This window comes from Babylonia areolata, chromosome 20 (assembly GCF_041734735.1).
Source record: "Babylonia areolata isolate BAREFJ2019XMU chromosome 20, ASM4173473v1, whole genome shotgun sequence".
NCBI classification, from domain to species: Eukaryota; Metazoa; Mollusca; class Gastropoda; order Neogastropoda; family Buccinidae; genus Babylonia; species Babylonia areolata.
In genome coordinates this window covers 32,444,503-32,471,719 of record NC_134895.1, presented here as the reverse complement: position 1 = coordinate 32,471,719, position 27,217 = coordinate 32,444,503, and the positions used below count along the sequence as shown (strand labels likewise).

Sequence of the window (27,217 nt, the reverse complement as noted above, 5' to 3'; positions counted from 1 at the left end):
AAGGCTGATAGCTACAGACCCATCAGCCTTACAAGCTGCTTAGGAAAGCTGGTGGAGAGACTTGTCAACACTAGGCTTGTCTGGTACCTTGAGGAGTATCAGCTGCTGAGCCCTGAACAGGTAGGCTTCCGCCAACACAGATCAACAGAAGACCAGATCACGTTCATCACTCAAAGCATTGAGGATGCATTCCAAGAAAAGAAGAACACGCTTGCTGTCTGGATTGACATGGAGAAGGCATTCGACAAAGTCTGGAAGGACGGACTCAGGCTCAAACTACGGCGATGTGGTGTGTCTGGGAGGATGTACACCTGGATCAGCCAGTACCTTCACAACCGCCAAGCCCAAGTCAAGATTCAGGGCCAGAAGAGCAAGAAGAAGGTGCTGAGACAGGGAGTACCACAAGGAGGAGTCCTTTCGCCAGCGCTGTTCCTCATCTTCATAGATGACAGAGAACTGCCAAGAGGGGTCAGAGGAGCGATCTACACAGATGACCTGGTACTCTGGTGCTCTGGAGATACACCACTACAGCATTGGTATGCCTCCAGACTGCGCTCAACAAGATCAGCAACTGGACCAAGGAATGGCTCGTCTCTGTCAACTCAAGCAAAACATCCTACACAGTCTTCAGCCTATCCAGCAAGAAGCAAGAGGCGAAACTGACACTGAACAACCAAAGGCTTGCAGAGGAACCCACACCTACCTGCCTGGGAGTGACCTTTGACCGCAGGCTCACTTGGAAACAGCTGATCACCAGATGCTGTAGCAGGGCCAAGCTGAGACTGGCAATCATGAAGAAACTTGCAGGGACAGACTGGGGGGCTGATGAACGTATCCTAAAGAGACTCTATACGGGGATAGTCCGACCTGTAGTTGAGTACGGGACATCAGCATGGGCATCAGCTGCAAAGTCTAACCTCAACCATCTCAACAAGACACAGAACCAAGCTCAGCGTGTCATAACTGGCGCCATGAGATCCACCCCAATCCTGAAGATGGAGGAGACCACTGGGCTACAGTCATTGGAGGACAGAAGGGACACAAAGATCCTCATCCAGGCAGCAAAATTCAAACGCCTTGAAAACCATCCAGTGAACAACAGAATGAGCAGACCCACCAAGAGCCGGCTGAAAAGAGGCAGCTTCATCCACCAGTCAAGACGCCTCGAAAGAAAAACCCCAGTCTTGATGGAACACGAAGTAAAGTCTATCCCGGCAAATGTCACCCACCCATCTTGGAAGAGGCAGGTGTTCCCAACAGTCGTCACCAGCATCCCTGGAGTGGAGAAGAGAGGAACACAGACACCCAAAGAAAGGCCTTGGCCATGAGTACATCTGCAACCAGTACCCCAAGAAGATTGGACCCATGTCTTTACAGATGGCTCCGCCACAAAAGCAATGAGGGATGGTGGAGCTGGAATCTTCCTCCGATACAAAGACGGAGATGAAGAAATTGCAATCCCAACAGGAAAATACTCCACCAGCTTCCGAGCTGAGCGAGAAGCCCTCTGTGAGGCAGCCACAACAGTCTCGCAGAACTCCACAAGAACAACAGGGCAGGTTGTGGTGTTCTCAGACGCTCTCTGTGTGCTCCAAGCCCTCAAGAACTCCCGCTGCAAAGAACAGAACCATCTCACTTCAGCCCTTGTTGCCCTGAGTGCCAGAGTGGAGAAAGTGGTGATACAATGGGTACCAGCACACTGTGGCATCAGAGACAACTAAAACACGGACATTCTGGCAAAAGACGGTGCACAGAAGGAGCAGGCCAGCAAACTGGTGTCATACGATGAAATCAAGACAATCATCGAGGCACAGCAAGGAATAAAGTGGCGCCTCCAGCACCCCAGATATAACCCAGAAGACAGATACCATTTGCTGGAACGATGGGAACAGGTCAAGATCTTCCACCTGAGGACTGAACACAACCACCTGCTCCACCACATGCACACAAAATTTGGCATTGGACAGTGGAGAGTGCCCTTGTGGTGAGGGACCAATGACAACTGACCACATCCTTCCAGACTGTAGGACGCATGCAGCATCCAGGAGAAAGAACTGGCCAACACCAACATCAGTGGCAGCCAAACTGTACGGCACCCTGGAGGAGCTGCGACGGACGGCAGCCTTCATCGACACCAGGCTGCTCATCTAATGGGAGGTGAACGAGGAAGAAGAAAAGAAGAATCCCAGTCGCCAGTATTTTTCCCCCTCCACTAGACCTTGAGTGGTGGTCTGGACTTGGGTCCCATGTGCAGCATGCACTTAGCGAACGTTAAAGAACCCACGGCAAAAGGATTGTCCCTGGCAAAATTCTGTAGAAAATCCACTTTCATAGGAAAACAAAAGTGCAGGCACAATTTTTTTTTTAAATGTGTGGCACTCTCATTGTAGTGATGCGCTCTACCTGAGGAGAGCAGCCCAAATTTCACACACAGAAATTTGTTGTGACAGAAAGAGTAATACATTAGAATACTATTGTCTCTCAAGTTTTTGAAACAATAATTTTTAAAAAGTCATGAACATTTAGCGACGAATTTGTTCTTTCAGTTGATACCAAATACAGTTGAGGTGCTCCAAATTATTAAAATGCATCGTAAACATTTAGTGAAAGATCTGCTCTTTCCTTTGATACCAAATAATGTTAATTACTGGCTTGGTACCACGAACACAATAACAAAAGTGGCCAAATGTGTGTTGGCAGCGACTGTTCTCCTTGAAGTGTGCATGACGTGGGAATTGGCCCACACAAACTGCCCTTATCTGGAAAGCATTCAGTAAGAGTAGTAAATGAAGACCTCTTCAGTGCTGACAGATTCATTGTTCTCAGTCGGCCTCCACATAGCTTATATTACCTCAAAAGAAAAGTTGCAATTTTTATTTTACACAAACACATGAGAATGCACTGACACACACAGTCAGTTTGTGTTTATCCTTTAATGTCAATTTCAACACAATTAATGTGTCCACACAGAAATAACTCTTGGATGAATTAGTTTATATCACCAAAGTCAAACATTGAAAAACAGCATTTCACAACCACAAGGTAGAAATTATTTTTATGCATAGCTGTTATCATAAGGAAAATCCTGAGCAGTAACAAAAATTACTTGAGTGAAAAATTATTTCACAACATCCAGAAAGTTAACACCAATCTCAAAACTGGTTATGTTCCAAAGAATTAACCCTTTGACTGCTGATAAGTGCGTTCACCAATGAAGGGCTGTTACCTTACTGAGGTAAGGCTGAGGCTATTGACCAGGATGACCATCACAGTTTCTTTGTTTGAGCTTCTTCTTGGGACTGCATTACTTTTGTTCAGCAAAATCAATTACAGCACTTCTTGGTTCAAAGTAGTTCTTGCACTTCAAATTCAAGCCAGACTGATTTCATTTCACCAAAGTTCAGCAGTCAAGGGGTTAAAATGGTGCAGGACACACACTGCAACAGTGATGGAAAAAGAGGTACGACATACGTAATAAAGGGGAAAAAATGAACAACCTAAAAGGCACAGCTGCCCTCGTGTTAACCTGAGTGATGGCATTTTGCAGAACACTCATGCCTTTCTCCACAGGCGCTGTAGCAATTTGGTTGAGCAGGTCAGTGGGATTAAACTTGTTCCTCTTTAAGAAACAATACAAAGGAATGCTTTTGATTTACCGGTATACAATCAAATGGTCCACAACACCAGAGTAAAATCAGCGATCATTTTGATTAAAAAAAAAAATAAAAAAAAAGACAACATGGACTGATTCTGGTAAATATTCAAATTCCAAACAAGAAACATACTGCCACTTTGAGGAGAACAATCTGATCTGATGCAGCTCAGCACACATTGCATAGTTAAAAACTGCAAACAGTATGAAATATTTCAAAACACAGACACACACACTTTTGTGAACATACACATTTGTTGACCCTAAATCAGAGTATCTATCACACTGTTTATATAAACAAGATCTTTCTATATATCAAAATCCTTTTAAAACTGGTAAAAACAAATTGAGAGCCATTTTAATGGTACATAAATCATAAAAAAGCAGTCACCTGTTGGTGGAAAAGTAAACAATTTTTAAGTGTACCTGTGTTCCAAGATGTCTGTTACACAGGTCATGGCCTATAAATGCTTCAAAGAGGAGGATTACATTGAAATGATTATAGTGATTAAAAAGAGAAAATACACCATCCACATCAGCAGATGACCAATATTTAGTTAACTGGAAAACAATGAATATGAGCAAATCACAATACTGTTCAGTTTCATTCAGACTATCTCTGCAGCAATCTGTTAACAATATGATCATAACCAGCACCATCTCTTCTCAAAAATACTTGAGCCAGCAACACCCTTACACTTTGTTATTGTTGTTATTATTACCACTGTTACTTATAGCCCAGCAGACCATGCAGGGCATAATCAAGGCTGAAAACACTGTCAATACCTGCTCCACAGAAAATGCAATAACAATTAAAAAAATATATATATAAACACAGGAATAAAAAAAAAAAAAAAAAGCAAAACTACAGTCACATTCATGGAAACAAACCTCAAAAATATCTCTGATGTTTTTTGAGCAGAGGATTAAAAGGAACCTGAATACAAACATAACTATATCAAATGCACTGAATTATATAGAAATAAACCAGCACACAATGCCAGAAAATGCCAACAGGTAATTCCCATTATATCCTAAGCACACACACACACAAAGAATACAACACACCAAGAATGCCTAATTGTCAAGCTGATCAAAAGTTTTCAGAAACAAAAATACAAAGGCAAGGTACAAATTAAGAAAAGAAGAAACAACAAAAAGCAAAGGAAACTATACATGTTTGCTGCTGAATTTTGATTCACTGATAGGGTCCAATACTTGTAATATATACTTGCAATATATACTATAATATATACTTGCAATATTTTGATTCAGGTTTCAACATTTGTCATTAATCCATGAATATTGAAAAAACGGGAATGGATTCTTACTGAACATATCCATTCAATACATATGCACACACACACACTTGCACAATCTCTTCGTCTCAAACTACCTTTAAAACGGATGTGGGATTACTTCAGTGCCTTTTTTTTTTTCCATGTGTATCAAATGTACAGGGTTCCCAGTCGTGGAAACAGGAAGACCATTTCCAGGGCTGTAAAATTTATGGAAAAATTGTTTAACCCTGCAAGGTCAGGAAAAGTCATGGAATTTTTATGATACCCCTCAACACACCTAAAATATTGAAGATTTTGCTTACACACTTAGAAGAAAAAGAAAGAGGAAGTGGTGGTTTTAAATATAAATGTCAAGAGATTGTTTTTCTGCAGCTGTATTTCAAGAAAGTGCAATATTCTAAGCTTTTATAAGTTGTCATCCTTGATGAATGCATTCATAATAAATTTCAAGCCAGGTCAATTTCCTATTGTGTGGGAAAGTTGGCTGCACCTGTCAAGCTTTGTTACCATGTAAAAAATCGTCCATTTAACATGACCCCTTGATATCGACTAAATTCACAAATGGCTGTGAACTGCCTAGTCAGCTAAAGTTGCCTATGGTGGTGAAAGACTAAAACCACTCACAAAACTGTGTACAGCACAAGTGTTCTGTCATAAACCAGCCAAGTAAAAGGTCTTGCAGTGTAAAAATACATTCAACAAGAATTTTCACCATGATGCTTTGAATTTTACAGAACCACGAATCAATTTCTAAATGAATTTAAAAATATATATATGTCAGTTCTGAAGAACTACCAGAAAAGTCATTCACACACTGTATTGAATGGCATGGAAAAATCAGCTGCTTTTGTTTCCGTATCAGCTGGAATAAGACAGATTTCAACCCACACAAAGAAGGTATGGTTGTACGAGCAACACACATCAGTTATCTTGTTTTTCAACCGCCAATGGTCTTGCAGATCTGGAATAACAGTAACATGCCTTGATTGTTCCCCTTAAGTGACTTATTGTCTGCATCATGAGAAATAACCTCCTTACTCTCTTCTATCCAGTGCATGTGATGACTGATCTTAAAGACCATATTCTCCTTTTGTTTCAAAAGAAATATAATAAAGGAAAATTTCCCCCTCTAAAATTTGATTTAATCCAACATACTTAATGTTACTCTCTAATGTAGACTCTGGGACGGGTCCAATTCTTGTCCTGTGCAAACTACTAGACCACCCATGCTGAGAAATCAAAAGTAGCAGCAGCTAGTAGTCTCCCTTAGGACAACATTGGCTCACACTGGCTGGTTGGTCATTAATTTCTTTAATGTCTTCAAAAGCATCAAATTAATGACTATATAACCAACCATACATTAGTCTTGGAGGATAAGATTTGTATATTTTCCAACAGGGCATGTGGGGAAAAATGAATCGTGTGTGTGCAAAGAAACACATAGCAGCTTTCTTTGCATCGTTTCTAACAAGAGGATCAGAGCATACTGGTGTCGGCAGATTTATCCACAAAACATCCAGCAGCACACATACTTTACACAATATATCCATGATACATTACCCAAAGACTGGCCACACAGCAGCAACAAAGCATCATCATGGATACAGAGGGCCAAAAAAAAGCTGGTATTGACTTGTTGCTCAATGGCCCCCCCTTCCCCACATACACACACATTTTGTTTAAACTGACTCAGACCAGCTGACACTTCAAAACATGATTATAAAAAAGTAACAATAAAAGATTATAAAAACACACACACACACACACATACAAACCCACCACTGTTATTAAAATAAAAAGCACTGTTTAAAACGAACTGTTTACGGAACATGCAAACGTGCACGCACGCACAGCATGCGAGCACACGCCCACACAAACAGGCTTGCAGCAGAAAACCCTGTCCCAAACTTTGGTGATGTCGGGTCCACAGGAGTGGAGACTACTGACAGAGTGTGTCCATCACACTGGCACTGTGCTGTACAGCTCCGGAGCACAAAACACTGGCAGGAACTGTGTGTGCAACCTGAAACACATCCAACAGGAACATGAAACACACTTTATTTAACAAGTAGGATGATTCATAAATTGATGGAGGTAACTATACTGTTTGGATGTTTCTTCATGTGATTTGTCAAACATGGAGATTGGGTTTGTTTGTTGTTTTTTTTCCTTTTATTTAAGATCCAATGGATGTGCATGGAAATGTGGCTCAAATGTATGCAACAAAGCCTGGAAATAACTGAAAGAGTGACAGGTGCAACAGCCGAGTGGTAAAAGCATTATCACTGCCTACATGATGGGAATAAAAATGGTCATGTATGTAAAAGTCCACTGGTACATACGAGTCGCATCCAACAAAGACGACGAAGACTGAAAGAGTAAACCATTTTGCCAAAGCCAAAAAAAACAGTACAGTATCAGTTTCAAAAAGGTGTTAAACTGTGTAGACTGATCCATATAAGGCTACACATCTGCTTTAAAAGAAAAGGACCAGTGCCTCACCTACGCATAAAACCAACACCCTGATGGAAAAAAAAGGACCAGTGCCTCACCTGCACATAAAACCAACACCCTGATGGAGAAAAAAAAAGGGACCACTGCCTCACCTACACATAAAACCAACACCCTGATGGAGAAAAAAAGGGACCACTGCCTCACCTACACATAAAACCAACACCCTGATGGAGAAAAAAAAAGGGACCACTGCCTCACCTACGCATAAAACCAATACCCTGATTAAGAAAAAAAGGGACCACTGCCTCACCTATGCATAAAACCAACACCCTGAAAGAGAAAAAAAAAGGGACCACTCCCTCACTTATGCATAAAACCAACACCCTGATGGAGAAAAAAAAGGGACCACTCCCTCATTTATGCATAAAACCAACACCCTGATGGAGAAAAAAAAAGGGACCACTGCCTCACCTATGCATAAAACCAACACCCTGATGGAGAAAAAAAAAGGGACCACTGCCTCACCTATGCATAAAACTAACACCCTGATGGAAAAAAAACATGAAAAAGGGACCAGTGCCTGAACTATGCATAAAACCAACACCATGATGGAGAAAAAAAAAACATGAGAAAAAAAAAAAGACACGATCACTTGCATGAAAAATATTTAATAAAAGTTTGGGGTACCTGACGTCAAACTGTGGAGAGGAGAGATGCATGACCTCCCCATCCACGTCCAGAAGTTTGCACAGCTCCAAAAGCTGATCTCGCTGCCTGGGGTCACACTCCTCCCCGGCTCCCTCCACCATCCGAAACCGTGCCCCCCGAATGTCTTGAATCCACTCCACGTACTCCTTCTCCAGCTGTTGAACAATGACTGACTGACTAATATGGACACTTCTATCAACTGATTCAGTTGATGTTGATACGCTGTGGAACATTAACTAATTGACATGGATACCTATACTGATTGATATAGACACTGATATAGTGCTAGGCTGATACTAACAAAGCACCAGGCAAACAAGATGTTTGTTGTTGTTTGTTTGTATTTTACAGAACCCATCAATCTTGGAATGCGCACTTCCCAGGTGATAACCATACCTGTTTCACTTGCAAACATACCTTTATTTCTAATGTGTGAGTCTTACATAGCATCTGTGCACACTGAAAAAAATTAACATAATGATAGAGCAGAGCAATTACGGTCAATATTCAGTTACTTAAGCAATGTGTCAGCTATCAAAAACATCTGTGGCAATTTTTTTTTTTTTTTTGCTTTGTTTTAGGTGATTTATGTTTGTTTCTTGATTTTTTTGTGTGTGCGTGTGTTTTTTTCTATAGATCATCAAACAATGCTACTGCAGAGCTGAAGCCTCCCAGGCAGGTAGGGCCGCATACAGTAATGTGTTGTTTCATGAACAATCAAAGTGGGGTTTTCTTCATATTTTTGCCAGTGACAATCCTTTGGTTGCTGTGTGGGTTCTTTTATGTCTGTTAAATGCACACTGCACATGTGAACAAGGTACATCTGCTTATCATTTCATCCAAAGGATTAGCACCCAGACCACAATGGACGGTCAAGTGGAGGTTCAGAGTAAAAAACGGTCCGTATCTAGGAATCAAACCCATGGACACTTTCAAATCTGGCCTTAAAACCCATTTCTTTCTTAACCAGTCATACACATAAAACCCCTCTTGTCCATGTGAGTTAACACAGGAGTCACAGCCCACATACAAAAATTAAAAAAATAAATAAATCAGGTCTCATGTACAGCATGCGTTTAGTGTATGAAAAAGCCATAGGAAAAAAACAACATAGCAACAAAAGGATTATCACTGTAAAAATTCTGTAGAAAAATTCACTTTAACTGTAAAACAGTCTTGCAGGCTGAGAATATTTAAAACTATGGTGGCACTGCTCTGTGGCGATGTGCTCTCTCCAAGGAGTGGAGCTGCCTGAATGTCACACAGAGAAATCTGTTCTGACTAAATAAAAATACTTCTAAATATCATCACAGTTCTTGTCATCTTCTCCCATTTCACTCACCGCAGCTTTACTTCGTGTGAAGAAACTCATGATGAATTTGAAGTTCTCCAGAGGGGATGATTTGTCAATGATGAGGAAGTCAAAGCCCGGATAGAATGGATGTAGCCGTAGTTTGCTCTCATCATCCACAATCTTGGCAGAGAAAGCCATGGTGGCCACCAGCCGTTTTGAACCAAGTTTTGTCCATCCTAAAAGACGAAGGTGGCAAAATGGTTAACCGGTTCAGTGCCAGAGAATTTTGTAAAAAAAAAAAAAAATGTTTTAAAGTGCTCTCCCCTTGCCAGTGAATTTTGAGGATTCATGGGTAATAGATTTAAAAAAAAAAATTCTAGTACAAAAACTATGGTCGATACAGAAAGAAAGTAAATGTTTTTGTGAAGGAAAATGAATGTTACTTCTGAATCTGGGCTTTTTTTCTGATTGGTTTGAATGTAAGTAACTGTTCTGGCATTTGAAATTGAAGAAAATAATTTTTGTGCAAAAAAAAGTCTATTTCCACCTCCACAGAATGGCATCCATATAGAAAACAAACAAAATACAGCTGGAAATAGCATGCCTACTGAGAGATTATACCTGCAGAAGAAATCGAAACTGGCTATAAGTTTATGAAAACAATTCACAACTCGCGTACATATGTAAGTGAATAACTGTCCTAACAATGACTAACATAGGTACAGTCAACATAAGAAGTCAATCATGTTCTCAGAAAGTGAGCAGCTAAGAGCTCTCCCAAGTTAGAGAGTGAACTTCTTTGATGACACTCACTCCCTCTTGGCTGCACCTGTACCGATTAAAGTATCTGCTATACATCCGTCTTGCCTCCTCTTCAAAGAAGTCAATCATCTGATTCAGTGACAAAAAGTATTAAAAACTAAATGAATGTGTTTCACATCCAGTGCACTTTCAACCCTGCGTTTCATGAAAATCGTGGAGCATTGGCGGTTGTCTATCTCCAGCAGTATGTACTGAAATATCAGTTTACTGATGTCCACACCCACTTCCAAACCCTCTGGCTGGCATTTAACCTATCATCTTGCATCACTCCTCTCCCTTTCCTCCCCCTCTTACAATGCTCTCTGCATGTACTCTCAGTCATAGTCACCTGCTCAAAACCACTGTCTGATTGGACAGATGGACTGAATTAGCATTAAATGGGCCGTCAGTTTCATCACTGTCACTGTCATTCATCTTCATGTTTAAAAAAAAATCTGACAAGAGAGATTTTTCTACATCATTATAGCTAACAAGAGAGATCCTTCAGAGATCCTCCACTGTTACAGCAAACAAGAGAGATCATTCTTCATCATTATAGCTGACAAGAGATATCCTTCTTGAGATCCTCCATCGTTATAGCTGACAAGAGAGATCCTTCTTGAGATTCTCCATCATTATAGCTAACAAGAGAGATCCTTCTCCATCGTTATATCCGACAAGAGAGATCCTTCTTGAGATCCTCCATTGTAATAGCTAACAAGAGAGATCCTTCTCCATCATTATAGCTGTCCATTATCATAAGCACAGCCTGCAAAATCATGTATATCCACTGACTGGGACCACTCTCTTTGCCAGGAAAAGTTTTCAATGCCTTTTTTTGCATATGATGCAACCCCATTACCATGCACATTCTATGTGGTCCAGTTAGCAAATCATTTTGAGAAGAAAGGGATCTTCTACCCCAAGTATGCTCATTTAAATAATATTCTTTCATAATCCAAACAAATCAAACTAACCACTCAGAGTCTGTTTATGTTCACTGAACCCAACTCCAATGAAAGAAAAACTGGAACATACGCAGAACGTCAGTGGACATCTTATAGGCACTATGGCAACACTTTATGCAAGACATCACCTGACATCTTTTAGGCACTCTACTGGTTAAGATGCTTATCTGCTAATACAGTGTTTGTGAGGGTCTGGGTTCGAATCCTGGTCTCACCCTTTCTCTCAAGTTTGACTGGAAAATCAAATTGACTGTCCAGTCATTGAGAAGAGACAATAAACTGAGATCCCACTTGGTGCACTGACAAAGTACCCATGGCAACACAAGTGTTGTCCTCAAACAAAATTCTACACAAGAAATCCATTCTGATGGATAAAAAAAAATACATACATATGCACTCAAGGACAAACAAGCTATGATGGATTATGTTGCTGTCAGGCATCTGACTAGCAGATGTGGTGCAGAGTATATGGATTTTGTGACGTCTTCATGAGAAACTGAAACAAGGAGAGATGCAGGGTATGTACAGAGTCATGGAAGTCTGGATCAGTCTAGGAAAAAGGAGATAACCATTTCCAGGGCTGGAGAAAGTCTGGGAAAAATAAGAGAAAAACGATTTCCTGGGCTGGGGAAAGTCTGTGGAAAATGAGAGAACCATTTCCAGGGCTGGGGAAAGTCTGTGGAAAATGAGAGAACCATTTCCAGGGCTGGGGAAAGTCTGTGGAAAATGAGAGAACCATTTCCAGGGCTGGGGAAAGTCTGTGGAAAATGAGAGAACCATTTCCAGGGCTGGGGAAAGCCTGGGAAAAATATGTTTCGCCCCTTAGGGTCTGGAAAAGTCTTAGAATTCCAATTAAACCCTTGACTTATGCAATGCAACAAAGAACTGAAAACATTCAAAAAACAAACAAAACGTGGTCTGAACATCAATTTCAGGATATCCACAAGTCTCTTTCATCAGCAGTGTAGCAGATAATTTTTTGAATTTTCGATGAAGTTAAGCTTTCTACCTGGAATGGAAAAGGTGTGGAAAAGTATGTATTTATTTACTTACTTAGTTTTGTTTAGTTACATCTATCATATAGTATGTGTGATTAAATCACTTTAAAAAACACACACACACCTGATGGCACTGCTTCTGCTCCCTCTGGCTTCCCATTTTCCCTGCAAAAAAAAGAAGAAGAGAACTGATAATGCATAGCTACCACCACTGAACAAAATATCAGAGGAAGGTGGCAGAATGGTTAAGACACTCATATGCCAATACAGAGTTAGTGAGGGTGTGGATTTGAATCCCGCTCTTGCCTTTTCTCCCAAGTCTGACAAGAAAATCACACTGAGTGTCTAGTTATTCCGATGAGACGATAAAGCAAGGTACTGTGTGTAGCATGTACTTTGCGCACTGAAAAAGAACCCAAGGCAATGACAGTGTTTTCCTCTGGCAAAATTAGAAGAAAAAATCCAGTCTGATAAGTACACAAATACATGCATACACTCAAGGCCTGACTGAGCACATTGGGTTATGCTGCTGGTCAGGCATCTGCTTAGCAGATGTGGTGGAGTGTACATGCATTTGTCCACACGCAGTGAAACCTCCTTGAGAAACTGAAACTGAAACTCTTCAAACAACTTTCTTTCCTTGCTGCTTACTGCCCAGCTGACCACACACGACCGTATCAGGGCTGAAAAACTGTAAACAATGAATCTGCTGAATCCAGGAGAAAAAGAAAAAACAACAAACAATAAAACCAGGTACAAGTAGTCATATTCATGCAGGAAAACCAAGAACATGCCTGTGATGTTAATCATTCTGTCGTTTTTTCTCTTTTCTTTTTCTTTTTTTTTTTTTTTTTTTTTTGCCAAATGATTAAAATAATGAACCTGTACCTACAAATGATTATGCATAATAAACAAAATCATGCATCCTAAGCACAGAAAAGACTCACAGTGTTTCTTCAGACTTATTTTTCAGGACTTCCACATCAAACTCCAGAATCTGTTTCTTTTTCAACAGGGAGGACACCATAGCATCTGAAGACAGGAAAAAAAAAGACAAATATAAACATCACACATTCAAACAAACACAGAACATCATTCTACATATATGCACACATATATAGTCTCAATCAACATTTTCAAAACTGTTATGAGTTTTTGCCAGCTTTCTACAGAAAGCATCTTTCAATTTTCCTTTTTCTTTTTTCTCCTGTTTTTTAATTCAGTTTCTTAGAAATGATATTACAGCAAACAACAACAACAACAAAACAAGAAACAAGCAAACAAAACTGAACAGGGGGCAGAGTCGAATCAATGTCAGAAATAACACAGAGGTTATAAAAACAAGTCGCATGCATCAGAACAGGCCAAATGAACATGCTTAAAAGCCAATAAAAGCATTAGACGAGACAGAGCAGAAAATCTGACAAGATGGCAACGAAAGCCTGGCTAAAAGGAATGAGTTATCACTTGTAGCTATTAACAGCATTTGATTGGCTAGAGCGGATGGGCCATGGCCAGGCGTCTTTTCACTGTTAGCCACGCAAAATTTGGCCAAGCAGGGAAAAACAACAGGCCTAGTTTGCATCAGTTTGACATGGTACAGTATATGACACCAAACAAGAAACAAAAACAAACAAGCAAGCAAAATATACATAATCATAAAATCTGATAAGTGGACAGCGCAGAATAAAACAAGAATGGGAAATCAATTCTATAGTCAAAGCCAACAACAGAGAGAAGAGAAAACAATGAAGGAAAAGCAGTCTGTAAAACTGGATCCTAGCTTCCTTCCAGACCTGAATGATAATTTCATTTCCACACAGCTCTCCCAGAGAGACAAGTGTTGATATATCTGCTGATGATTACCACAGCAGATTGTGCGGAAGAAGTATCTCTTTCTTCTATTAACAACAATGATAATAATAATAATAATAATAATAAAAGTATTCATATAGCACTGAATTTTGTGCCGACAAATTGAAGTGCTCACACACAGACAAATGAAAATGAAAGATTATACGTACAAATACATGTAAATAATAAAAAGCTAAAGACACTGTAGAAAAGGAAGAAAGAATGGGATGGGGGGGGGGGGGGGGCTATTTTGGAAAGAGGGAGGTTTTAAAGCCAGACCTAAAAGAGCTCAGTGGAGAGATCTGACGAAGTGAAAGAGAGATCTCAGTCCAAGTGTGAGATCCAGAAACAGAGAAGAGCAACAGCCAACTGTGAAATGTTTGAATCTGGGAACACAGAAATTGAGTGGATCTGAAGCTGATTGTTTAGAGCGAGAAAGGGTGTAGAGATGAAGGTGGTCACAGAGATATGAAAGGGCAGATATGTTTATACATTTCTAACACAGAGTGCTAATGTTGTACTTTATTCTGTGTGAGACAGGGAGCCAGTGGATCAAGCAGGCAAACAAGACAAGAGAAAGTTATAGCAATCGAGGTGAGGGAGAATGAGAGAAACTGAAGAGTTTAGATGTTGCACAGTTTTTTTCTGAACAAAACTGATGCACAATATTTGACAGTAGCAGGATTGCCATGTCGGACTGACAATTTTGTTTACTTCCAAAGTCTGCCTGTTTGGCTGAGCCATGCAGAAGTATCAAGACTTGAGTCTTACTATAAATCTAACACACACACGGATATCTTGCTCGCTTCATCCATCGCAGCTCGTCCGTTCTCTGTATCATGTGAGAGAAGTACCCATTGCCTAGCAACAGCCCTGCATAGTGGATCAACTTCCTGGATTCGTGGACGGAAAAAATGTTGGCCTTTCTCGTCTCCCCTGAAAAAGGTAAAGAAAAGAAAAAAAAGATGTGCAGTTTTAATATGATTTGGCAAAAACTATTGCAGCTGGTATCACTTTGTTTGAAAAAAAGACATGCAGTTTGAATTTGATTTGGCAAAAACTGTTGCAGCTCGTATCAATTAGTTTGAGTCAACACACTGAACAAAACAGCTTAAAAAATACAGTTGTATTGTATTGTATTGTATTGTATTGTATTGTATTGTATTGTATTGTGTTGTATTGTATTGTATTGTACTGTACTGTATTGTATTGCGTTGCAGTGTATTGAAGAAGAAGAAAACAAAGGGAGAACAAGTTGAAAAATGTACACTCTCTGAAAAAATTCTTTTGTTTTCATGTTAACACACTGAAAACACTCTCTTTCTCTCTCTCTCTCTCACAGACAGACAGACAGACACACACACACACACACACACACACACACACACACACACACACATCGCCCCTCTAACTCCCACATTCATTGTACAAGCACACTTTATATAATGTTCACACACACACACACACACACACATTCCCTCTCCCTCTAACTGCCAAACTCACTGTACAAACACACACCTCTTATAATGTTCAGTGTGGCAGTCTCCCTCAAACACACACATACACACACACACACACACACACACATAGATACACACACACGCACACACACACACATATTCCCTCTCCCTCTAACTCCCACACTCACTGTACAAACACACACCTCTTATAATGTTCAGTGTGGCAGTCTCCACGTCGATAACGCCATTGAACCAGTCACTGACCCCATTACCAGTACCTGCATGAACACAGCAATGTCATGACATTTAAACTGGTAGGAAAATAGCAAATCAATGTAGAAATATATTGGGCATTAAAATTTGTAGGAAAATAGCAAATCAGCGCTCCCAATTTATTTGGTGGACTTGATCGCAGTCTGAAATGTTGATGTCTCCTCTGATACAGAGAGGTTCAGACTGCTTCATTTTTCTGAGTGACATGTCAAAATGCCTGAGGAATTCGCCTCAATGTGCTGTAGAAACTGAACACACAACATTACTACAGAATATTTTATATACTCTCTCTCTCTCTCTCTCATATGAATTTACACATACACATGCACAAATGCATGCATGCCCACGCACACACACATACACTAACACAATACATGCATGCAAACAACCACAGGTAATAATACATGTCATCATCCTTGTCAGTTGATGCAAGATGAATTCACGATTGTTCTGGTAGGAAAATGTTCACAAGCTCCACACACCAAATATCATAAAACTATAATTATCATGCTGAATATTGATTACAAATATTAACAAGCACACCACCCACACTTATACATAAACAAGGATGAATAAGTATGAAACGTAAATGACACTCATGACAGGGTTCTCACAGAAGTCTCCAAACTAATTCCAAACTTTTTCCAGAGCAGACTGAAGATTTTCCACACCTAACACAAAGTCAAACTGAATCAGAAATTCGTCTGCTACACAGTTGATGAAAGAGATCGGCAGATATCCCAGAATCAATATTCAATTTTGATCGACTGGATTTTTTTTTTTTTTTTTTTAATGCATTACTTTCTTTGTTGAATGTACGGGTAAAGGATTTTGTCAAAATACAAAGATTTTTCCAGACACTAAAGAGCAAAACATCTTTTCCAGCCCTGGAATAGTGGAAATGGTTCCTTTTATTTTTCCTAAACTTTTCCAGATTTCCACAACTGTACAGACCCTGTCATGAGAAAATGTCAGATGTGCATGTACATACACTCACACACACAAGCACGAACGCACGCCTGCTTGCCACCACCCCCATCACCAAACAACCGAAAAAAAAAACCCAAAACACACCAGCTGGTATGATGCCAACATTGACAGATGGAGGACACAACTTGGCATCTGGATCATTGAAGTCCACCCCTTCCTCCTCTTGTTTCCGCAATATCAAGCCATGGAGTATTTCCATGTACATGCCATCCCCACCCACTGCTATCACTCTGAAAACCAAGGAAAGAAACAGTGAACAAGTAACACAGCTCAAACACTAGCAGACCGAACATCACTTGTGGTCCTGTCCAATACTCAACACATGCATGCTCGTGATTTGGTAAGTTTTTAGTTTTGTTAATTTTTTTTTAGACTTTTCAGCTGTTGGTGTTGCATCTTATATATCATATTATGTGAATGAATGAATAAATTAACATTATTCATATTGGGCACATAAAAATTCCCACACTTAGGTTGTGTTCACAACAAGAAAAAAATCAAATGTCTTGTTAAATACTGTTGTTGGTTTTTTTCATGATTTTTGACTTTGTAATTATCAAAATATCTATAAAGGTACTCATAATTTGCTTTCAATGCATAAATTATTATATAACGTCTAAGGTAACATGAACAAAAAATAGTCCTGGACAAGTCAGAAATATCTGAAAATGCCTTGTGTAAGTGTATGTTTGTGTGCATGCACACACATGTATGTGTACATGCATGTTTGTGTATGTGTGTGTGTACAAGTAAGCATGTGCGCATTTTGTATATGTGTGTTTGTATATGTGCACAAAGCTGTGTTTATAACCCTGTATGTTTTTATGGTTTGACACAACTTCTTATTGCACCGTTTTTCCCAGTCCATAAACCTCTGTAAAATATAAGTACAAAGTAAGTAAAAGCGAAATATGCCCAATACATTTTAAGATTTATTCAGTACATGCTGGGTATGCATACAGCAAATAAAAACATACTAATATTTATAAAGCCATGCACACAATGCCTATATGGCAACCAGCAACCAACCTACTACACAGGCACACACCACAAAAATGCATGCATGAGAAAACAGCTAACATTAAGCTGGACACTAGGCAGCATCACTCTGACAACTTTTGCTGCCTGCTGTGAATGTCAGTACGCTTGACTTATATTAGACTGACATAAGCTTACAGCAAAGTAAGAATTCGAACAACGGTTTCTCCACTGCAATGGGAATTCATATACTGCTAGTCTTTTGTGAAGGACTGTGACTCTCGAACTACAAAGCAAGATTGCACTGGCTCTTAGAACTGAAGCCTTGGGGGCTAGTTGGCCTTTGGGGACTATCCCATTGCCAACTGTCTAAAAGCCCTCTTGGAAGAGAGTGGGGATTAACTTGGGCAAGACACTCTCCACTACAATCAAATTCTCGCCCTGATAGTCAGGAAAACAGCTGCATCCTCTGCTGTTCTGATGGTCACAGCTGCTGAAAGTGTTGCACACGTGACATTATTTAACCCCTTGACTGCTACCATCGAGTTTAGTAGTCAGTGAGGGGCTGTCACCTCACTGTGATAAGACAGAGGTTGTAGGTTAGGATGTCAGTCACCCTTCTTTATTTGGACTTTTTCCTCTTGGGACTGCATTATTGCGATTGCATTATATTTATCCAGCAAAATGAAAAACATTATTGACATGTACACAAGAAGCTGAAAATGCTATCAAACTCCTGTCACACTGATCTCATTTCACGAAGGTTTGGCAGTCAAAAGGTTAAACAAATTTCATGCTAATGCACAACTTCCCAGTGTAATGGATCCATCACAAATGTGCATTAAATGTGCTTTTTTCCTTATTTGCTTTGTTGTCACCAATATGCTTGAAATGAGTTGTGTTTTATTTGTTTTCATTGCTCTTGTTGTTTTTAACACACTGGAAGAGAATACATAATGTGATGACTTACCCATCAACAGACGAAGTGTCAAAAGTTTTGGCAATCTCAACAGCATGTTTTGCTCTCTCTGTTACTGCACATATAAATTTAGAAGATGCATGTGCAAAATTTCATTTGCACACATACACATACACTTGTCTTAAAAAACACATCTGTGGGAAAAGTTGTTAAGAGAAAGAAAAAAGCATGCATGCATACATACTCACAATGTGTAATACTGAACAATGTACTTTACTCAGCAAAAGCACTCTCAACCAAAGAACAGGGTAAAAATGCACAAGTATGCTCAGCTCACAAGCACAAGCAGCAAAACAACAACAACAACAAAACTACCCTCCAAATCCTCCTCCCCCGTGCCCCCCCCCCCCAAAAAAGTCCTGCAATGTTGTCTGACACAGCTGTAAAACAAATCTGTAGCTTTCATTAATGGTCTTCAATTAAGAAAGAAAGTCTAAATATATACTTGTCAAAGAGCATCGAATTGGAACTGTAGAATTTTTTAGCTGGAACATATCATCAGCCTTATTACCTATCCCCAATCCCCATCAGAAAAATAATAACCCATTGACAGCCACTGAGGAGTAAGCTAATAAGTAAAGAGCTGTTATCTCACTGATATATGACCGAGCTAACTGGTCAGGATGTCTGTGACCATTCTATATTTGATCTTTGTTCTCTTTGGACAGTATAACTTTCTGTTCAGCAAAATTAAGGACAGCATTTCTTCTTCTTCTTCTTCTGCATTCACTCGTATGCACACGAGTGGGCTTTTACGTGTATGACCGTTTTTACCCCGCCATGTAAGCAGCCATACTCCGTTTTCGGGGGTATGCAAGCTGGGTATGTTCTTGTTTCCATAACCCACCGAACGCTGACATGGATTACAGGATCTTTAACGTGCGTATTTGATCTTCTGCTTGCATATACACACGAAGGGGGTTCAGGCACTAGCAGGTCTGCACATATGTTGACCTGGGAGATCGGAAAAATCTCCACCCTTTACCCACCAGGCGCCGTCACCGTGATTCGAACCCGGGACCATCAGATTGACAGTCCAACGCTTTAACCACTCGGCTATTGCGCCCGTCAGGACAGCATTTCAAAACACACAGAAAGTAGTGACTGTCATTCAAACTGACACCACACAGATCTAATTTCGTCAAGGTTCAGCAAGGGGGGACAAGAAGACCACATGATTCATACCATCTCTGGCCAGTGATACAAAATAAGTCTTGAATGCCGATATACCTGGTGGTGGTTTTTTGTGTTTGTTTGTTTGTTTTATTCTTCAAAACTCTGTCTTCAATGGTTGAAGAATTGATTTCCAACTCCTCTAAAAAAAAAAAGAAAAAAAAGAGAAAAAAAAAGGAGTATGTCAGTGTAAACAACAGACTAAACAGGTCATACATGTAAAAAGCCCACACATGAGTGAACATGGGAGTTGCAGCCTTAAAACAAAGAAGAATTTCAACTCTTCTTTTTCCTCTACTGTTCAGTAGCAAGGATATTCTAAAAGTACCTTCACATCATAAAAAAAACAAAGCAGCTAACTATCAATTAATTTGTCATAAGCTACTTAAAAAAAAAAATTACAGGATATACAAAAAATTAAGGTCCACTTGAGCACTAGCAAAGTTTTCTGCTTGAAGGTATGGTGAAATGATGCTGGATTTTCAGCAAAAACAGCGGTGCATGCAGCCAGCATAATCAGCCCCTGTCATAACCAGAGATACTTTCTTGCATGTGCATGACCATTTTTTTAAAATAAAAAACACAGCTATTCTATATATCTATTTATTTTATACAGCCCTGAAAAACTGTTTTTGGCTGAAACGCTGATTTTTCAAACAGGTTGTTTGAGGTGCATGTGTGCCTAAAACAACTGTTTGTGTATTCAGTGAGATGTGAGTGGAGGAGCATAAGCAGCCTCCATAATTCAAATCATCTCTATTCATGAAGTGGTCCTCAACTTTTTGTTGAGTCTGTATCAATCTGTCACAAGCTACGTTATAAACAAAAACAAACAAAAAAACCCAACTCTGTCACAACACACTCTGGAAAATTAATGTATCAATCTGTCACAAGCCACAACACAAACACGCATCACAAGATTCTGTAGCCACATTAACCAACCTTTGACAACCAGCTCTATTCCAGCCAATGTGAACAATGGCTGAACTCGCTTCTCAAATGTCTGGCGAGCTGTTCCTTTACCACCAATAGGGTTGATGATAGCTAGCAGTTTCCTTGGTTTTCCTGAACACACACATGCAGATAAGCTTTCACATAATATTCTGTGCTGTATTATGATACATTTTCTAAAGAATTAACAATTCAGACTCTGACTATATATCACAAAAACACACTATGTACACACATGAATAGACACAACAGCCATCAGATATAATATGGAGATGAAGATGTATTTTTCAGCTAAAGTACTGCAGTCAAACAGCCTGCCTATCACTTTATCAGACAACTGAGATAAAATATAACAATAGCAAGATAGAAAAAAAAAGCAGCATGGACAATTTGAAGTGAAATATAACACATCATTATAGATATTAAAAATATATATATATAAATTTTGTTGCATCTGCCTGCCCTCATTTGAATGTCAGTTTCCCCACCATGCACAAAGTTTATTCTCTTTTAACATGAATCACAAAAAGAAACATTCAACCAATCACTGATGAAGACATTGTTTTTACCCCGTTTGCATTTTTCCTCAATGTGAGAAATCCACTGGCCAGCATTCCCTGCTCTGGTTTCTAATGTGACGTTCTTACATTGCATTTTGTTTGTTTTCTGATTCTTCTGGCTGTAGTGGAGAGCAAAAACACTGCTCTGGATGCTGTCTGGAAGCCCCGAGTCTGAGTGGCTCTGAGATGATTTGGATTTCTTAACAGGAACTTCACAGGCACACAATACATGTGACCATTTCACCTCCAGCACTGCAGTGTCTGCACACACACACACACACAAACACACACACACACACACACACACATCATAAATGTAAGCCAAAAATATAAGACAAAGAAAATCACATTGGCACTGGCTATCATAATACAACAGGGATATTCATTATACCGGAATCATATCAAGATTTACTGATTACACAAACAAAGCAAGCTTCTGATCAACAAGGATATTCAATAATCCCCTTTGACACAGTAAATGAAAGTACTGTGCATTAACACACAGACACCTGGTCAAACTCGCTCTCTCAAAGTCAAAACTAAACACACACACAAATCACGTACACACAGAGCTAGGATCTTCTCTCCATATGTCTCAGAGACCTGCATACAGCAAACTGGACACATACACATTCTGCCGCACACTAATGCAGAGACTGTTTCAACAAGTTTCAAACATAATTATAGTCCATTCTATCTTAGCCAAGTAGTATTGAATAAGCTGCCCTTTTCTGTCATATAGATTCCCCAGTAATGTTGATTTTTTTTCTATAAAGTCTCTCAAAACACACCTCTTCCATTCTGTCTACCATGCACTTGAACATTATGCTTCTTGAACTTCTGCTGGTCATATACATGTGTGCATGTGCTGGTGTATTTGCATGTTTGTGTGTGCACACTTGCTTGTGTATGGTGTACTTCATCCATATATGTTTTAGTGTATATATGATTATATCATTTTATTATAAACAACATGAGCTCCCTGCATGGGAGGTGCAAGTGTCAATCTGCATAATCAACTGGTTCTGTGCCAAAGAATTTGTTTTTGTTTTTTCAAAGTGCTCTCCTTGCCAAGGAATTCTGAAAAATCAGAGGTAATATTTTTTTTTTTTTTTTTTTTTTTTTTTTTTAACAAAAACGAACAAAAAATCTGCACAAAATCTATATGGGACATAAAAAGAAGAACATGTTTTTTGGAAAGATAATACGTCAGGATTTCGAATCTGGGTTTTTTTCAAATCATTTTGACTGCATATAACTATTCAGATTTTTTTAAGTGAAGATAATGATTTATGTGAAACTCCACAGAATGACATCCAAAAAAGAAGAGAAACAAAATACAATTGAAAATGACATGCTTGTTGTCGGTTTATACCTGTAGATGAAACCGGATATAACTTTATGATAAAAATCACAACTCTTGCGGACTTGTATGTGAATAACTGTCCCTACAATGATAAATGGTGAATCAGTCAACATAAAGTGTAAATCATTTACTCAAAAATTAAGCAGTCGAGCTTTATAACACCAATCAGTTTCCCACAATAGTGGGGAGAGGTCTTTGATGACACTCGCTCACCCCAGGTTGCAATGCATCAACGAAAGTGTCCATTGTGCATGCTGGTTTGCCTCCTCTACAAACAAGTCTGTCATTTGACACTGGCATATGATTAAGACCTCTCATCTTCTATCACTCCTCTCCATCTCCCATCCGCCCTTCCTGCTTCATGCATGCATATACTGTCCTCACTGCCGGTCATGGTAAAAAAAATAATAAATAAAAATAAACATTTTAAAAACCTGTCTACTTCGATACAATGACAGAACAGTTTTATATGTTAGGCTGTCAGTTTCATCACTTTTTTGTCATTACCTTTAAGTTCTAATAAATCATCAGACAAGAGATATCCATCTCCATTGTTATACTTATCTATTAGCCATCTGAACTGCCAGCAAAGTCATATAAGCCTGCTGACTAGGACCACTGTCTGCTATTTACTGGTTCCAATGGCATTTTTGCAAGTGAGGCAAACCACCTTTCCATGTATGTTCCACACGCTCCAGTTAGCAAATCATTACTGAGAAGAAAGCAATCTCCCAACTGATGTATGTTCATTTAAATAGCATTTTTATAATTCAGACGCATCAAGCCAACCATTCTGAGTCTATTTATGTTCATTCAACCAAACTCTAATGAAGGAAAAATGGTAACAGATGCAGGATGTCAGTGGCCATTTTACAGGCACTGGGGAAACACTTCCAGCTGACACCTTATAGTTATAAGCACTGAAAGGGTTAAACTGTCTACTTTCTGACAACCATTGTCTTTTCTGGCAAGCACTCCTTGCCTGGTATCAGTGTCCATCTGCATCATTCTTATTGTTAAATCACATTGATTACTTACTGGTAACTGTCGTCCTTGTCTTTTCTGGCAAGTGTGACCGCATTAAGCACATCCCTGACTGAGTAAGTTGAAATTGGTGTGGCTTCCCTCTGCAGTAGACTTCTCCGGACATCAACAGCATGCCATGAGAGCCATCATCACCATCCCCAGATGGCCAGTGTGACTGATCTTCTTCCATCATACTGCTGTTATTGTGTTCATGAACTGTGGGAAAAAAAAGAAAAGATCACCAATGAATTATTCATGTAACGAAAGTAAGAATAACTCAATAAGAATTATTGTAAAAACATCATGAATCAGCAATGTTAGTATATTTGATGGAACCCCTAACATACACCATTCCCCCTCCTCGCAACAGACATATTGTGTGTCTGTCCTTCATTTAAAAAAAAAAAATCACTAACTAGTTTTGAACTGATTCAGGAATTCAAAATATTCATTTATCTAAATCACTGACAAATCTTTAAACATCAATCAGCACAAACACCATTTCAGAGAAAAACATTAAAAACTGTTTTATGTTTAAGTGGGGGGGGGGGGGTTTCTTCACATATCCATGGCATTAGAAATAAGATGCATTAGATGGCATTCAAGAACAGGAAATTTTGTGACATTCTTACAAGGGCTTTTTTTCTGATAATCATTAAAAGAAATTTTATGTACACCATAACTGGCAAAAATTATCACACTGGCTTTGTTTCTTTCAGTGTCATTTAATATTAATAATCCCTTTGTATAATTTCTATGCACATCATCAAAGCGCCTAGCTGGATTTTGTAGTTTCACACGACAGTAACGAAATCTGATCATTCCCGAAACGCATGTGACAGTCTTCCAGTATAAATCATGATGCCAGAACAAAGTCTACTCTCTGCCACACCTCCCAAAAAACCGAGGTACAAGGAAGAATGACGTATAAGGAAGTAAACTTGTTCGTGCAACTTTTTTTTTCAAAGAAAAAGTCGTCGTAGCCGCTGACAGGAATGTATCACAACTGAAAGACCGTCCTATAAAACTGATTTTACAACGCGACTGTATAAAATGTCTGTTTTTCAGATGCCGAAAAGTTTGCAAGTAATCATTCTTGGAAGTCTCTGAGGCATGTGATGTATGCAAGGTGTTTGCTTGACGAGCAGAAAGGCACGAGCAGTGTGCACACAATCATTGTATGATCTACAAAAACGAAGGGGTAAAGTATCAAGACTAACCTAGCTGTTCCAACAGTCACTAAGACAGTCCAGAAGCCAATGTATCAAATGACACAAGCGTCCGCTTACCGTATGTTCATTGTGCAGGAGTCACCTCTCTCGCAGTTCAGAGTTATCTTTCCTTTCGAGCTCAAAGCAGTTTGAGACAACTGAGTGTCGACTCCGCGTTTTACGTTGACACGCACTTCGGCTATGTGTAGCGAACTGAGCCGATATGTCCGTGCGATAGCGTATACAACGCGAACACCGCCAGCAAAATAACAAGCGAATTAGTTTAGTCATGAAATGCCATTCATACAGTCGGTCACGGAACTATATCGCGTCTGTGACGAATAATGCTTCTTCTTCTTCCATTAACGCTCAGCGGTCGTAAGTTTGACCATTACTAGCATTTTATGCGTGCAGGGTATTTTCGTGTCTCCATAACCCACCGAACGCTGACATGGGTTACAGGATCTTCAACGTGCGTATTTGATCTTCTGCGTGCGTATACACACGAAGGGGGTTCAGGCACTAGCAGGTCTGTACATATGTTGACCTGGGAGATCGGAAACATCTCCACCCTTTACCCACCAGGCGCCGTTACCGTGATTTGAACCCGGGACCCTCAGATTGAAAGTCCAACGTCTAAACCACTTGGCTATTGCAGGACATTCTTCGGATTATGATAGTACAAAAAAACTCAGTAAAGAAAATTCGTTTTGAACACTGCAACACCAACCTTAGAAAAAATCCGTTGGCTAACCGAAATGCTCAAACATGGAATGCACTACCAACCGCAGTTAAGCTTGCACACAATACTAACACGTTCAAAAATCTCCTGACACCAATACCATCTTTTTTTTCTTTTTCTTTTTTATTATGAAGAATGAAAACAAGGTTTCTTCCAGAAGTGTACTTGCGTACCCCGCCCAGCAACAACAAACAAAAGAAGAAAATAAATAAAATGGAAGAAGTGAAGATGAAGATTCGATGGGGACATGAAAAGGCCGAGAGGTCTAGGCAGATGACTTGCCAGTCCCTATATACTACTGCTACTACTACTACTGTATCTCATGCGTCTGTGCTAGTAATTACATACAACTCCTCTTATACATCTGATTGACTCACGCTGCCTCGTGGAATGCATGGAAATGAAAAAGCTCATCTATTCCGACTCCCCTTCACTACAACCATCCCTTGTTCTTTTTCTTTTCTATTTTTAAGGTCTGTGTGTCAGACACTAAAATCATTTATATCAATAGAAGCATCTGAAATAATCTGGAATAATGAAAAGACAATTAACCTTCCCCGCTCCCCCCCCCCCCATCCCTCCACTTGCGAATTCTCTCCTCCTCCCCCCCCCCCTCCCCCCACCCCTGGCCCCACTGGCCCCCTTCCATTCTTATTGAAAAACACCTGGTTCTCTTATTACATTTGAGGCAATGGCTTAAACTTTAATCAAAATCTGACAATACATTGATATATCATGGAAACTAATGCCATGCTGTTTACCTTTTAATTAACTCAGATGCATCTCCATTCACCATTACATCACAATGGATGCAACAAAGACATAAAAATTTGTGCATGTATTCATCATCATCATCATCCAGTTGACGGCCACAATCATCATGTTGATTACTCTGCCGCGACTAGAGGGTTGTGTGGAGACAGAGATGCTGTTGTATAGAAAAGATAAAGAACTAGACAGATGAGAAAAAAAGTTAACATTACACCTACTCTGTGTGGGTTTTATCAGCAGGCTGCTTCTTTTTGCTCTTCACCCACTCAGGGGCTAGCTGATCCCAGTCTTCCAGAAGGGATGGCTGGGCCAAAAAATAAGTTAAAAAATCAAAATGTTCAAAAGAGTTGGGGGTACTTGGGAGGGGGATGCCTTACCCTACCTACTCTATCTAACTACTGCTTTTGCAGTTTTTAGTTTTCTTGGGGCACTCTTGACTTGAAGGTGTCAAGGGCGTCAGCTGCCATTGCTGTTTCGGGCAGTGCATTCCAGTCTGCGATGGTTCTAGGCAGAAAGGAGGATCCTCTGTATTGGGTCCTACACTGGATGCAGTTCAGCTGCTGCAGGTGTCCTCTTCTCAGTCTGGCAGGTGCAGGGACCAGCTTTGCTTCTATTCACAATTGCCGCATTGTTGAGGATTTTATGCAGCATAGCTAGCCAAGCGACCTTTCTGTGGTGCTGGAGGGAGGGCCACTGGAGTCTGTCAA

General features: G+C 39.8%; 1 protein-coding gene across 3 annotated transcripts; it reads right to left on the bottom strand.

The window, feature by feature from the left end:
* Positions 1-2,917: 2,917 nt before the first annotated feature.
* LOC143295417 (ceramide kinase-like) lies at positions 2,918-25,565 on the bottom strand. Of its 3 annotated transcripts, none has more exons than XM_076607104.1 (13): positions 25,076-25,565; positions 23,799-24,002; positions 21,404-21,655; positions 20,826-20,948; positions 18,702-18,765; positions 16,838-16,983; positions 15,694-15,768; positions 14,820-14,966; positions 13,124-13,208; positions 12,301-12,341; positions 9,458-9,645; positions 8,095-8,270; positions 2,918-6,976 (listed from the first exon to the last, which is right to left on the bottom strand). In XM_076607104.1, exons 2-13 carry the CDS (start codon positions 23,977-23,979, stop codon positions 6,913-6,915), a joined length of 1,542 nt encoding a protein of 513 aa, XP_076463219.1. In that variant the 5' UTR covers positions 23,980-24,002; positions 25,076-25,565; the 3' UTR covers positions 2,918-6,912. The 3 variants fall into 3 exon arrangements, with proteins under 3 accessions (XP_076463219.1, XP_076463220.1, XP_076463221.1); XM_076607105.1 differs by lacking the exon at positions 25,076-25,565 and adding an exon at positions 25,007-25,071; XM_076607106.1 differs by lacking the exon at positions 25,076-25,565 and having other exon boundaries at positions 23,799-24,201.
* Positions 25,566-27,217: the final 1,652 nt, after the last annotated feature.